This window comes from Euphorbia lathyris, chromosome 4 (assembly GCF_963576675.1).
Source record: "Euphorbia lathyris chromosome 4, ddEupLath1.1, whole genome shotgun sequence".
Taxonomy (NCBI): domain Eukaryota; kingdom Viridiplantae; phylum Streptophyta; class Magnoliopsida; order Malpighiales; family Euphorbiaceae; genus Euphorbia; species Euphorbia lathyris.
This window is the reverse complement of record NC_088913.1, coordinates 43,933,432-43,947,917: the sequence shown is the minus strand read 5'-3', so window position 1 is coordinate 43,947,917 and position 14,486 is coordinate 43,933,432. Positions and strand designations below refer to the sequence as shown.

At 36.0% G+C, this 14,486-nt stretch overlaps 2 protein-coding genes across 2 annotated transcripts; one reads left to right on the top strand and one right to left on the bottom strand.

Annotated features, from left to right (window-relative positions):
* Positions 1-237: 237 nt before the first annotated feature.
* Positions 238-3,775, bottom strand: LOC136226319 (uncharacterized). Its single transcript, XM_066014727.1, has 2 exons — positions 2,641-3,775; positions 238-719 (listed from the first exon to the last, which is right to left on the bottom strand). The coding sequence occupies exon 1, from the start codon at positions 3,728-3,730 to the stop codon at positions 2,660-2,662; it is 1,071 nt and encodes a 356-aa protein (XP_065870799.1). The 5' UTR covers positions 3,731-3,775; the 3' UTR covers positions 238-719; positions 2,641-2,659.
* A 7,464-nt stretch (positions 3,776-11,239) lies between these two features.
* LOC136228081 (uncharacterized) lies at positions 11,240-12,489 on the top strand. Its single transcript, XM_066016914.1, has 5 exons — positions 11,240-11,533; positions 11,663-11,740; positions 11,816-11,915; positions 12,003-12,145; positions 12,224-12,489. Exons 1-5 carry the CDS (start codon positions 11,291-11,293, stop codon positions 12,437-12,439), a joined length of 780 nt encoding a protein of 259 aa, XP_065872986.1. The 5' UTR covers positions 11,240-11,290; the 3' UTR covers positions 12,440-12,489.
* The last annotated feature ends 1,997 nt before the right edge of the window (positions 12,490-14,486 follow it).

The window sequence follows — 14,486 nt, the reverse complement described above, 5'->3', positions numbered from 1 at the left end:
ACATGGGTTTTTTTTAGAATTTACCCTTAAGAAAATGTAAACAAATAGACCTATATACAAGCCTACAAAAATAACTAAAAGTTCCGCCCATTCCACTAACACATTAGAATCAAATTATCCATTAAAAAATTTCATTAACACATGAACTAAAATATGAAAAATTTTAATTAATTAAAAAACATAAAATTAGAGCGCTATTTAGACTACTAATTTTTTTTACGTGTGATGTACTTCCCATCATCGCTCTTATGGGTAAATTTTATACGTGGTGTACAACGTTTACCCCATTTTACACTTTGGTGTACAACCTTCATTTTGTCACACTAAAATGTGACCTCCCACTATGGTGTACAATAGGTAAAAATGACAAGTCAATCTGAAGTCAGCGTGCCACATCAGCATTTTACATCCTACTCATTAGTAAAAGTGGAATCCACAAATTATAAAAAAAAAATTAATTTTATCTATTTCTCTCTTTTATCTCTATCCCTCTATCTTTTCATCTTCTTCTCTCTTTAAATTTCCTTCTCTCTCTTTCTCTCTCCAAAGAATAGTTAGGGAACCAGAAAACGATAGTCGCTTCTTCACTGAATTCGCTACTGCTCTCCCACGGCCTAGCTTCCATCCATATTTCTAACCTACTCCAACCCATTGAGGATTGTTTGGATCCATAAATGTCGAAATCGATGATTTTGAAGAGTTCTTCCACATTTGTTGTTCTGCAAATAATCATTAGCATTAGTTGTGAATTAATTTCTCAATCAAATTTGAGAAATGCATGAACCTTCTCAGCATGTAAAAAGATACAGATTTACAATCATATTAGAAAGTAATGTATTACCTGATTGCGAGCTATCATCTTGTGCATAATCTTTGCTTCAATTTGCTCTTTCGATTGCGAGCTATCATTCCAATTTTCTATTCTATTGCCGCTTTATATATAGACCCTCTCTCTTTTTCATAAATCAATTTCTTAGGAAACACTAATCAACCATGGTTGCACCTTCTTCTTCTTCATTCAACCTTTTGGTATTTGTGGTAGTAACTATGTTAATTGGAGAAGGAAAATACTAAATAATAGTGAAATTTTTACTCTTTCACTCGATAAAGCTTATGGTTTAGGATTTTAGGGGTTTCTTCACGTGAGTGAAACAAATGACTGCTTGCTCCTTCAAAAAAATGGAGAACATGATGATTGTTGAGTGTTGGTGGAGTTTGAAATTTGGGCTGGAAAGCAGAAAAAATAAAAAAATCATAGAAGGCAGTAGAGAAGAAGCACTTCGAGGTCCAGTGTTGGTGGTTTTAGGAAGAAAACCCAAATAAATGTATTTTAGTAATTGCATGTGTGGTGGGTCAATTTTTAACTTTTAGAGAGGTCAAACTGCTGACTTTGCGTGTTGACTGGTTATTTTTACCTAATGTTACACCATATTGGGAGGTCACCTATAAGGTGTACATATTAGTAAGACAAAATAAAGGTTGTAGACCGAAGTGTAAAATGGTGAAAACGTTGTACACCACGTAAGAAATTTATCTTCACTTTTGTAATAGGAGTACTTCTCTCCACAAATTGCTTATTAGTGCACGTCTCACCAATTCAATTTGTTGATGCACGTCTCACCAATTGTAAATTATTGAAACACATCTCTCCAATATCAAAACAGTTATTCTTATTGTTGTTCAACAACATGTGTCAAGTTGACAATTTCTTTTGTTTTATTATTTCTGCAATTCCTTTATACATGTCCAAGGTTCTTGCATTTGAAGAGGCTTTCCATTGTGTTAATGATCGTTTTCTTCATGGCCATGTTTCTTACAATGACAACACCGGGAAATAAAGGAAAACAGTTATTCTTATTGTTGTTCAACCACACCGGGAAATTTTCATTTTTTCTTTTGAACTTTTAGCAAATAAAGCTCCTTTCAACCACATGTTCATTTTCTCAATTTCTCATTGCTCTTCCTTGTTCTTGAATTTACAAAGCATTAATTAATTCCGATAAGGTTAGTTGTGTCTCAAACCTTTCAGGCAAGCTCACAAACAATTTCTATCGATAGATCTTCTCCCATCAACCGAATTTTGTTCACCACCGCCATCAACTTGCGATAATAATCATATATCGATTCTTTTTCTTTTATACTTACGGTCTCAAAGACTTGCATACTCTTTATTTTTTCATTGGCTTGATAAAGTTCTTTCATCTTTTCATGTTTCACAAGTTATGATTCTCGTGAAAATTGATTCAGAGACAAAAGCATGAATTATTGATAAAGCTATGGGAGCATTTGTTGATTCATCCTTTTATTTAGTGTTGGATTGTTTGCAAAAGGTTAGATGAGCATATGTGTTATGTATCATGCTAAGCAAATAGACAAATATTATTCTAAATTGATATATATGATGACATGCCCAGTAAGGGAGGAGAAATTTTGGAGAATATAGAATTTTGCCCCTATGGAAAAGGGAAGAAAAAGAGGTTGGTGAAGGTGATGTAGGGGAAAGTTGAGAAACAAAAATGTAGTAATTGTGGATAGGACATGAAAACACAGGAAGCCGATAATTGATTGATAAAGCATGTAATGTAATGTAATTTTAGCATCGGAATTCAAATTTATTTGGGATTAGCTCTGAATTCTCACCTTTTAAAAGCCATAAGGTTCATTCGCTCCAGTACTTGTCATCGGCATCATTGGTATCCTCATCAGACACTTGATCCAAACTCATCTTAAACTTATTCACATCTTCTACTACCGCACTCCTGAATAACCCAACATCTACTGCACCTGATACCATCTGATATCCTCTTGATTTCAAGTTCAGAGGTGAATCATGCGGCATACCAAACCCTGCCAAGTATGCCCCGCCGCCGCTTCCAGGGTTAGACCCCAACACCGCCTTCTCAGCCACCCTCATCATCTCTCTCACCTTCTTGTTCCCTGGGTCCCACAGATACCCCATGCTCGCACTTAGATCCAACGGTCCCATTTGAATGCAGTCTACTCCTTCTACTCCTGCGATTTCCTCCGCTTTCTTCACGCCTTCTTCGCTCTCCACCTGGCACATTATTACCAATTCGTCTTCGTAATTACTCAGATACCCTTCGTCAATCCCGTATTTTGATGCCCTCACCACCGTGTGCGCAGATCCACGGATTCCCGCCGGTGGGAATTTGCAATACGACACCGCTTTCTTTGCCATTTTCGGGCTTTCGATCATTGGAAACATTATTCCTTGCGGACCCAGATCTAGGGCCTTCTTCGCCCAGGTCGGGCAGCTCTCGGGTAATCGGAGGATCGCCGGGGTTTTACTACCACAAAGAGCACGAAGGCATGTTAGGGCTTCGCTGATTCCTCCGGGGCCATGCTCCATGTCGACCACCACGAAATCGTACCCTGCAAGCCCCGCGATTTCTGCGAGGGTAGGGGAGAAGCTGAGGAGGAAGAGACCATACAGAGTATCCCCATTGCGGAGCCGAGATTTCAGTGATTTCAGGGACGAGGTGCGATGAGAGATCGAGTCGTCAGTGGAGGAGGAATCGATGGGGGAGAAATCAGAAGAGGAACTGGAGCTTTTGAGTGGACGGAGTACAGTAGCTGTGGTATGAGGGAGTAATGGTCTGAAATTGAAGGGTAAATTAGAGAGGGATGGAAGAGGTTTTTTCGAGTTATCGGCAGCCATGGTGGCGTTGAATAGGGCGGCGGAGTGGGAGGACAGAGCTGGCAATGGCATGGTGACGGTCGATGAGTGAGCGTTGGACTGTTTCAGAATCTCTAATTATCACAATATTAGATTACACGTGCAGGGCACATGTGTTTTACTTTTATCTAAATTTCTATAGATAACAAAGTAACCAACCATAGAAGGCCTCATAATTTGAGTATTCATAATTTTAATTTTTTCTTTCTTTTTTCCCTAATTTTTATTTCTATTTCTTCTTTTAATTCCATGATAATCTATACTATATATAATTAGCAGAAGCATAAAGAATTTACAATAAGTGTTTTAGAGCTTTTTTTGCTTAGTTGGCATCGTATGAGCAAAAAAAATAAATAAATTTTTTTTTGGGTAAATTCTAAAAAAAAACCTGTGGTTTGATGTTGTTCCAAAAAAACCCATGTGGTTTGTTATTTTTACCCCTGTGCAAAGAGGATGAAGGAGGAGAGAGAAGAGGGAAAAAAATAAAAAAAAAAAAAAAAAATTCGATTTTTCCGTTTTACCCCTGTGCCATGTCAGCACTTTAACGGTGTTAAGCCAATTTTCGTTTTTCGGGTAACGGCACAAACCACGGTCCTTTTTTTTGTAATAACAAACCATAAGGGTTTTTTTGGAACAACATCAAACCACAGGGTTTTTTTTTTGGAATTTACTCTTTTTTTTAAAAAAAAAAGAATAAATGAGTTAATGAACTTTTATTATCTCTATATCATATGTACTATATTAACACATTAGTTATTGTCAATTATTAGCTCATTAATTAAAATAATAAAAGAAAGTATGAGTTACAAGAAGATGAAAAAACACTAAGCGACAGAAATCCAAAAGTCTCAAATAAACCTATATATAAATCATGATATATAGTATTCCATCATCATATTCATTGGCCACTGAAAATCAAATACCTCCTTTAATTTTGATTATGTGTTAGTTTTGTTCTTAATCTTATAATTTTGTTCTTACTTCAAATAATATAGTCTTATAATTTTGTTCTTACTTCATTAAGAGATTCAGATTTATTTAAGAGCGGTTTCCATTGATAAACTCTATTAATAGAATTTTTTTCAAGAATTTGGAAAATTTAGACTTTGATATCTCAAATTGAAGAAATCGGATGAAAATAAAAGAGGCATAGACAACTGAAATCAGGAAAAGCAAATGTGTCATAAATTACAAGAAATTGTTATGTTTCCGAAGGTAATTATTCGATTTTTTTTCATATGTATTAGTTATTTTGTTCTCAATTATGTTGTTTCACACTTCTCGCTGCCTTATCTATATTTTCTTTTTTATTTGTCTTTTTTTTCAAAATGACTAGTTCAGTAGAAATGAGACTTTCACTGAAGAGGGCGTGCGTGCTTGTCTAGATGTGTTTAATGGTCTAAGGCAAAGTGCCAAGCGTCTTCAGAAGTATACTTACCAAATAAACTCCAGAAGTGTTCCTGGTTATTCCCATCCTACGAGTACTAGGAACCTCCCCATTTTTTATGCTTCCAAAAAGGGGGAGACAGACTCCAAGAAGAAAAGCCTGGAAGTTGAGAAGAATAAAAACCAAGAAGGGACAACTAGTAAGAAGAAGAACTCTTTGACCCACCACATTAGACAACAAAAATAGTTCTAGGGTGCCTTCTATGTTATTGCAATAGATAAGTTGTTTAGCTTATTTTTTCTCTATGTAAACTCGTTGTGTCATCGCACTTAATAGAACAAATCTTTAACTAAAAAATCTCTCTAAGTAAATTTCCTCTAAATGTATTTATTGCTTCTTTTACATTCCTCTACGTACATGCTTCCATATGTTCAACACCTTATGACTTACAAAAATTTAAAGAACAATTATGCTTCTGATAACTAAAAAACATCAAATTATATCTAATCATGCATATCACCTGTAGCTTCTGAAATATACATACTTTCGATATAATATTGCTCCTGACAAATATAAAGCTTAATTTTCACATTTTGAATTTTGTTTGCTACTTATTCATTTAACCTCTCTGAGTATTCTCTTAATATTAGCAAACTTTCAGTAGTTCAACCTTTACGGGAGAGTATCCAGAAGCAATGTAAGTTCATCAATTTTGTGGGAGTAAGTCTAATTTATTTCTTCTCTGATAATTTTTGTCACCATCAAAATGGGGGAGATTGTTGAAACACAGTTTCCATAGAGAGTTTTGATTCTGACAAAAATAATTATACAATTAGATTCCCAAAAATATTTAAGTGCAAAATTAAATATCTATATGTTTTGTGCTAATAATATTGATTAGTGTTGATGTGCTGAACTATAAGACAAAGCTAGAAACTATAAAAGGCCTTAAACAAAATAAAGGCCCAAAGCCTTGGTTTTGGCCCAGAAGCTGGAATAATCTATAAGCAAGAAAGGCCCGGAAGAAATGGATCCATAATACAAGAAACGTTGGCGTTGACTCTGTGTCTGACACAATGCGTCCCAAAAGAGAAATAAGTACAAGCGACAGAAAGCTTGTCCCCGCCAACAACTTCTACTATTTTCCATAATGCTCAAACCATCAGTCGACCTAAGCAGAAGTCAGAAGTGTGCACGACTCAAAGAGATAGAAGTATGAGCATCCACAATGGTAAACTTTTTGAAGCAGACGTCAGAAGGTGAAAGTGATAGAAGTCGTTTTTGTCTCTAACGGACCTTTTGAATTTCGAAAGCTCCGGTCTTCAAGCTCAATTATAAAATCCTAAGAAAAAGCTCCTTCTCATACTTGATCATCAACGAGAAATCTAGAGATTCAAGCATTCAAGCAATAAAAGAGCAAAAGAGCAAAAGCAAAAATACACATTCATAGTTTATATTTGTGTAATACATTTTGAGAGATAGTGATTGAATCTGTGTTCTAGTTTTTAGAACAAAAATCATCAATTGTAAAAAGGATCAAAAGCTCTTCTGTTTACTTCGTTTTTAAGTAAACACCTGCGAGCAGTGGCGGAGCCAGGACTCCACACTTGGAGGGGCTGGCTTTAGTCAATCTGAGATTTTTTTTTCCACCAAACACATTAAAATTTCATCGTTTTGGTGTATTGAAGGCTAAAACATTAAAATTATCTAACCTCAAGGAGTAGAAATTTTAATTTTTTTTTATAATTTCAAAACTAATTTTAAAAAAATTATCTTTTATTTTTAAATTTAAATTTCTTATATTTTGTATGGATTAAAATTTAATTCAACAATTAAGTTTTTTTTATTCTCAATATTTTTTTAAAAAAAAATGAGTTAAAAATGTAAAGAAAATAAATAAAAACAATATATGTTATTATGGATAAAAATAAAAAGCAACGAAAATTCAATCACTAATTTGAAATTAATAAAAACCTAGGCCAAATAATTGGGGGTTCATTGTTGATTTTAAAAGATAGAGGATCTAATTGACTTTAATCTAAAGATAGGGTATCCAATAAATCTAATCCAAAAGAAAAAAAAATTGTGGCCGGGCCGGAATTATTTAAGGGTGAAATACATGAATATCATAATTAAGTACAAAATTATAATTAAGTCATATCACTAAACTTAATTTTTAATATGTCATTATTCTTTATGTATTATGTTTTTACATCATAATTTAAAAAATCTAGACTCCAATTCATAAATCATAAACCCTAGAAAATATATTCTAGACTTCTAATTTATAAATTCTAATCCTTAAAATATATTAAAAGTACTCATTTTACTAATTTGACATGATCCAAAATTATGACTTGACATAGTTGTAAGTAGTTTTTAGAATATGAATTTCTATGTAATTTTCCCATTATTTAAGCAGTGGCCTTGTTAAGGCCTTATGGCCAGACCTATGGACATAAGCTGTCCACTTAATTTTTGTTTTGAAATTAACCTAATCAAAACGATGTAGTTTTGATTAGTGGAATTTGAAAAAAATATATAGAAGATGGGGGCAGCTCCCATCTTCTTCACGCATGAAGCTTAGTCTGCCATGGCTGGAGGGGCTCCAGCCATGGCAGACAGAGGGGCGGAGCCAGCCGGATAACCCCTCTCTGGGGTTTTCAGGCGGGCCGGAGGGTCGGGAGACCCTCCCTTACCCCCCTGGCTCCGCCCCTGCCTGCGAGTGATAAATAACTGAGTGTGGAGTGTAAAGAAATATACTTTACATAACCTTTGTATCTATTGTAAAGGTTTGTGCTCTACCGTTGAAAGAGTTCATTAGTGGATTAAAACCCAGCAGAAGGCAGTCTAAGGACTGGATGTAGGCAGGAGGTTGAACCAGTATAAATCGATGAGTAACTTTTCTCTAACCCTTCCTTTACTTTCTTCCGATATTTTCTTCCTCTAAAATCAATCTCATAAGTAACACTTTCGACTATTGTGTATCCATAAATCACAAATCCTTACGTCTTCAACAGAAGCTCCTCTGTGCGAGCTATCTTTTGTGTAGTAAGATTAGAAGCAGAATCAAGCTCTTTTAACTGATTAACTTAGTAAATGGAACTTGCCTCTAATTTCGAACTTGCCTATGTGTTGTGAGGAATTTGTTTCCCCGCCACTTAGGGAGAACATCCTTGAATCTTTTGGGAGGACATTATCCAAGCAACCAAGGAAGGTTTGTTAGAGGAGGGCGATTGGATTAGACAAATTATGCAAAAGTTGATTGATCGATAGACAGTTGGAAATAGTACTGGATATCTTTGAGAAGATGTGTGTGTGGAAATATCAGGCATGAGCTCTTTAAAAAAGGGTGAGAATGAACTAGAAGAGGCTATCAAAATCGAGGACATTGTAGAAGCAAAGGCACCTGAAGCTTCAGGAGCAACAATGGAGGTTGAGGATTTCTTTTTTACTGCTTTATTTGAAAATGGTGATGTTATTGAGTCTAATATTAAGAAAATGAACTCTAATGGTGATGTATTCTCATACGCATCATATGTCAACATTTGACATCCATCTATTGAAACACTTTCTTTTAATCTTGGTACGAACGGGAGTCAAAAAAATATAATTATTGCTCAGAATTTAGCTACTGAAGAGAGAAATATAATGGAAAGAATAATAAAAAAACCATGAGAAATTATTTGGTTGGAGCTATGATGACATGTCAGAAATAGAGATGAAGATCACAAAGCATATAATTTTGACATACCCGAACATTAAGCCAATAACACATAATTTGAGATGGATGAGACCATAATGGGTAGAGAAGATGAGAGAAGAAGTTAAGAAGCATATAAATTCCAAGTTCATAGAAATAGTGTTATATCTAAAGTGACTAGCTAATGATATCAGAATATCCTCAAAGTATTTGAATGTAGCTTCTAAAGACCTGTAAGACAGAAAACAATTAGACAGGGGTCGGTGACCGGCAAAGCCTCTCTTATGCCTAAGTCAGTATGATAATACAAAGCTTAGAAAGAATGAAATAGTATTTTAGTGTTAAGAATTGTGTACCTTCCTTCTTGAACTTGGCTCCTATTTATAAATATTTGAACTTGAGCTTGGATACATGTGTCACCACCATATTGGTCCGGAATCTAAATTCCCGTACCAAATGGTTTTGGCGTGTGTTTGAGGTCCAAGGCCTTTATCCCTACTGTTTCTGTCAAGAGCCCTTGGGACCCTAAGTGGGTCGGCCCAAAAGTATGGACTAATGGGATTTTGAGAACCATATGGGGTCCAATCTTAATTATGCACCATATCAGCTAATATTGTCCTAGTACTAAAGAAAGGCGGAAAGGTTAGAATGTGTGTAGACTATAGGGATCTGAATAATGCCTCCCAGAAGGACAACTTCACCTTGTCACATATAGATGTGCTGATAGAGAGTGTTGCTCTAAATGTAATGCAGACTCTAGCAGGCGGTTTTGTAGGATATATATAATCAGATCAAGATGGACAAAGAAGATAAGCATAAAACTGCTTTCACATTAGAATGGGCACTTATGGTTAGAAAGTCATGTCATTTGGACTAAAGAATGTTGGAGCCACATACCAGCTAATGGTAACATTAATGTTCCATGATATGATCCATGAGGAAGTAGAAGTATATGTGGATGAAATGATGGTAAAATCGCTAACCAGAGAGCAACAGTTTATCGATGTAGACAAATTCGTCACCGGAATAGAGAAGTACAACATGTGCCTGAATTTGAAGAAGTGTGTCTCGGTGTTACCATATGAAAGATCTTGGAGCATGTGGCCAGTTTAAAAGGCATAGAAATCGATCATCACAAGATAAAATAATTTGAGAAATGTGAGCTCCCTAGATAGAGAAGAAAGTTAAAGGGTTGTACATCATCGTTTGACTCGCGCTACTAAGAAAGAATCAGTCAGCGGAGCGATAAAATAAAGGAGTATTTGGTATTACAGCCACCAAGGCTAGAAAAACCTCTACGGGGTGTTTGTTAGAGGGGATAAAGACACGGGGATGGAGATAAAAAAAACTGAGACGAGTTATCTCATTTTTGTTTTAGAGATATGTTATGGAGATAAGAGATGGATATTAGTCTTATCGCGCAAATCTTATATCCAAGAGGGAGTGGTATAAGGAGGTGAGATAAGCTTCTCATATTTTAATAGGATGAAAAAATCTATTTTATCCCTCAAATTAATGTTATATAATTTAAATAAGATTAAAATAGTAAGGGGGAGTTTGGTTTGGGATCTTTAGGAATGGGAATGGAAATGGGAATGAGAGGGTTTCATTCCCTTTGTTCTTGTTTGTTTACAAAAAAAAAAAAAAAAACTTATTCCCTTTACCCACTTTAGGTTAAGCCATTACCCCACTTTAGGTTAAGTCATTACCCCATGCCCTCTAGGGAATTGGATTCCCTTTACCTAAACATATCCAAACACATAGGAGAATTAATGGTCATTCCTTTCATTTCCTTTAATTTCCCTTTCTTTCCTTTTCTCTTACCCCTTGTGAACCAAAGGCCTCCTAAAATGTATTATTTTATCCATATCTCTATCCCACATACTAAACATTAAGGGCTTGATTGGATGAAGGGTAGGGAATGGTTAATAAAGGAAGGTAGAGAATGGTAGGGAATGGTAAGGAAAGGGAAGGAATGGGAAGGGAGGGTAATTTCTAACCCTTCCAAACTCACCAAATTGGAGGGTTCAAAATTGGATGCAATTTGTTAAAAAGAAACCCTTCAAAACCCTTTCAAACCCTTACCCTCCTAATTTTTTTGTGTTCCAAACATGGGTTTGTAGACACCCTTACTCCTTCCTTCTCCCAAACAAGGGTTTCTATCAACCCTTACTAACCCTTCCCTTACTAATCCCTCTAAACTCTCCATCCAATCAAGCCATAAATATCGACTATCCAATAGAATAACAATGTATTATTTTATCCATATCCAATAGAATAACAAATGCTTCGCTAATGAACGCATAAGTAAATGTATTTCAACTTTGTACTCATTCCAAAACTAACTGAAGTCAGGCTATTGGCACCGGTGTAGTCAAATTTAATTTATAGTTGAAGCTGGCGGTTGTCTTGTTTTGTTTGTTTCCACACTATAAATGGACGGTGGAGCAGAAAAAAAAAAAAATCTCCAATTTGAGACGCTCTGCTCTTTGTTCTGCTTGCTATGGCTCTTTTTGCTTCCATCTCCACTTGTCCTCTGTCCATATCAATTCTTCCAAGTCGCCGACCTATTACTATTCGCCGACGGATGTTATCTCCTTTAGCTGCCTTGAGTTCACCATCCTCTCCTGAATCAGCAGCTTCCACTCCGACCGTTGATTCCGGCTTCAACTATTCCCTTCCCAAACCTACTGCTCCCGGTCCACTTGTCCGCTTTGTTCGCGCTACTGAGTCTAATATTGAGAGGGTATCGTATCACTTCATTCTCTTCTTTTCTTATGCTTTATTTATTTTTGAATCTGGGCCAAAAAAGGGTAAAGCAGAATTCGGTTCAATCAAGTCCTGATCTGATGATTGTATTGTATTGGTTTGACAGATCATATTTGATTTCCGGTTCTTGGCACTTTTCGCCATAGCAGGTTCACTGGCTGGTTCACTCTTGTGCTTCTTAAATGTAATTTGTTAAACCCTAACCCTAGCCTGAATCTTTTGGATTGTTTTTATTATCCTAAAATTGCAATCTGTGCAGGGGTGTGTCTACATTGTTGACGCTTATAAAGTTTATTGGTCAAGCTGTGTCAAAGGAATTCATACAGGACAGATGGTTCTACGCTTAGTTGAAGCTATTGGTTTCATTCAACCCATAACTTGTTTAACATTTTTATTTTGTTATCTCCATAAGAATAATTTATAATTATTATTCTGAATGAATGTAGATGTATACCTTGCTGGTACTGTGATGCTAATATTCGGTATGGGGTTATACGGATTATTTATCAGCAATGTTCCTGTGGACGTTTCTCCCCAAGTGGATCGTGCTCTTAAAGGGTCTTCCTTGTTTGGAATGTTTGCTTTGAAGGTGATGTTTGCTTTGAATAGGTTGTTTTTGTGTGTTGAATTAGTAAGTATAAAGTGTTATTTGGGATGTGATGTGCAGGAGAGGCCAAAATGGATGAAGATAAGCTCACTGGATGAACTCAAAACAAAAGTAGGACATGTTATTGTTATGATTCTTTTAGTGAAGATGTTCGAGAGGAGCAAAATGGTTACAATAGCTACTGGATTGGATCTCTTAAGTTATTCTGTTTGTATTTTCTTGTCATCTGCTTCTTTGTACATCCTTCACAATCTCCACAAGTCAGATCATGATTAACTTTTTCAACTATCAATATTCAACTCTCCATCTGCTTTTATTTCTTACCACTTAAATTCCAAAATTAAATGAAACATAAACACAAAATTTGCGTCTTCTTCTTGTTACTTCTATTGTGGTTTCATCCTGTTAATATGTCAAGTTGAGACCAGATGATATTAATATTTACAGATCAACCATAACTTAGGTTGATATTCCTAGTGTACGAATAGTGCTTGAGGAGGAGTCTAAATGTTAAATAGAGTGTTGTCAAATTACAAGTTCTGAGTACGGTTGTTCCTATATTCTTAACCACAAACCAACCAGATCCTAACCTAACTAGTGTTTGGTCACTGTTGATATTTACTTTTTGATGTTATTGATAGTTTAGAGAGTCAGCCATCGAAACAATTTCTAATCACATGTTGAATTGAGTCTAATTGATAGAAATGCACAAGTATACCTTGAGTTGAGTTGAGACATTCACAAAATTCGACCATTAACTAGCAAACTATGAAGCACGGACTCTTCCCCGGGGTCGCCGTGGCCGAGTCGGACTCGCCGGACTCGGGGATACAGCGGAACACGGCCGGACACGGCGGGGACATGGCTGGAAAATGGGACACGGGGGGACACGGCTGGGCTAAAAAAAAGTTAAAAATTAGGGTTTTTTTAAAAATTTTTTATAAAATTTAAGGATCAATTATGCAATTTGTCAAAAATCCTAAATTATAATCTCTATCGCACGAATTAGAATTAGGTCTTCTCTCCTTCCTGCGCAAATCGCGATTTCAACCCTGTGCTGCATACATCGCAGTTCTCCTAACATCACGATTTCATTTTTGTTTGGGAATAATCAGAAATAATTTCTTCTCTCCTAACATCACGATTCCGATTTGTGATTTAGTATGTTTTTTATATATTTTTATATCTAATATATATATAATTAATTATATAAAATTTGCCGTGTCCCCATCGCACCTGTGTCTCATATTTTCTAAAAATGCCGTTTGCCGTGTCCGCACCCGCGTCCGCACCTGTGTCCGTGCTTCATAGCAAGCAAACCCTTTTCTCTTCTATTCTTCCTCCTCCCTATTAAATCACCACTTCCATCTCTTTGATAAGATATTTTTAGGAGAAATTATATAGTATGCCTGGCACACCACGTCAAAATCAGACGTGGTGTGCCATAGCTAATCAAATTCATACATGTGGGTTTATTTTGGAATTAGGATTAAGCTGCACCCAAAACTATTATAACTCATCTCTTTCACACACGATCACCGCCGGCAACTGCTCTTTTTGCTCTCCTTCACCGGCTAGCACCACTACTTCGTACGTCCTATTTCGCCACCACCTCCGTTCGTCCTTACCGCCAGTTCATCGATTCCTCTCTTCCATTGTCGAATTACACCATCCCCTTTCTCCTGCACCAGATCCAACAGTTGAGGCAACAAGACGAAGCAAACTTTGGGAGAAGAAACTTTGTTCCGAAAATGGAATTGCGATTGTGACCCTCGAGTCGGTCATGTGTGCAGGGACGAATTCACAGTGGGGGAAATGGGGGCACTTGCCCCCACTGTGTTCTAGAATTCCTTTAATCTTCTCCGGTACAGTTTGAAAGTTTGAAGGTTTGCCCCCTGTTAACAATGGCGATGGCGGCTACTTATGGTAAGGTTGAAGAAGGAGGAGTTGCAGAGTTTCTTTTATTTGTTTGTTTTTTTGTTTAAATGAAACGATACCGTTCCACTATCGTTTTTTAGTAAACAGTAAAAAAAAGTAGAAGGAACTTAATGTTTGATTAGCTGAGCCCAAAAAACAGAAGCTGCGCCCACCCACCCAAATCACAATCCCAACATAAGGTTTGTTTTTTATATTATTTCTATGGGTTAAAATTGAATATGGTTTTTGATGGATTTGGTTATTTCTTTGGTTTATAATTCCTTACATATTGTTAATAGTTAATTTAATTTTCTTTATATATTTGATTGTTTCTGTTACATGGTTGAAGATGCAATTTCTTGATTTTTTTATTAGTTTTTAAAGTTCTTTATTTTAATATTTGAGT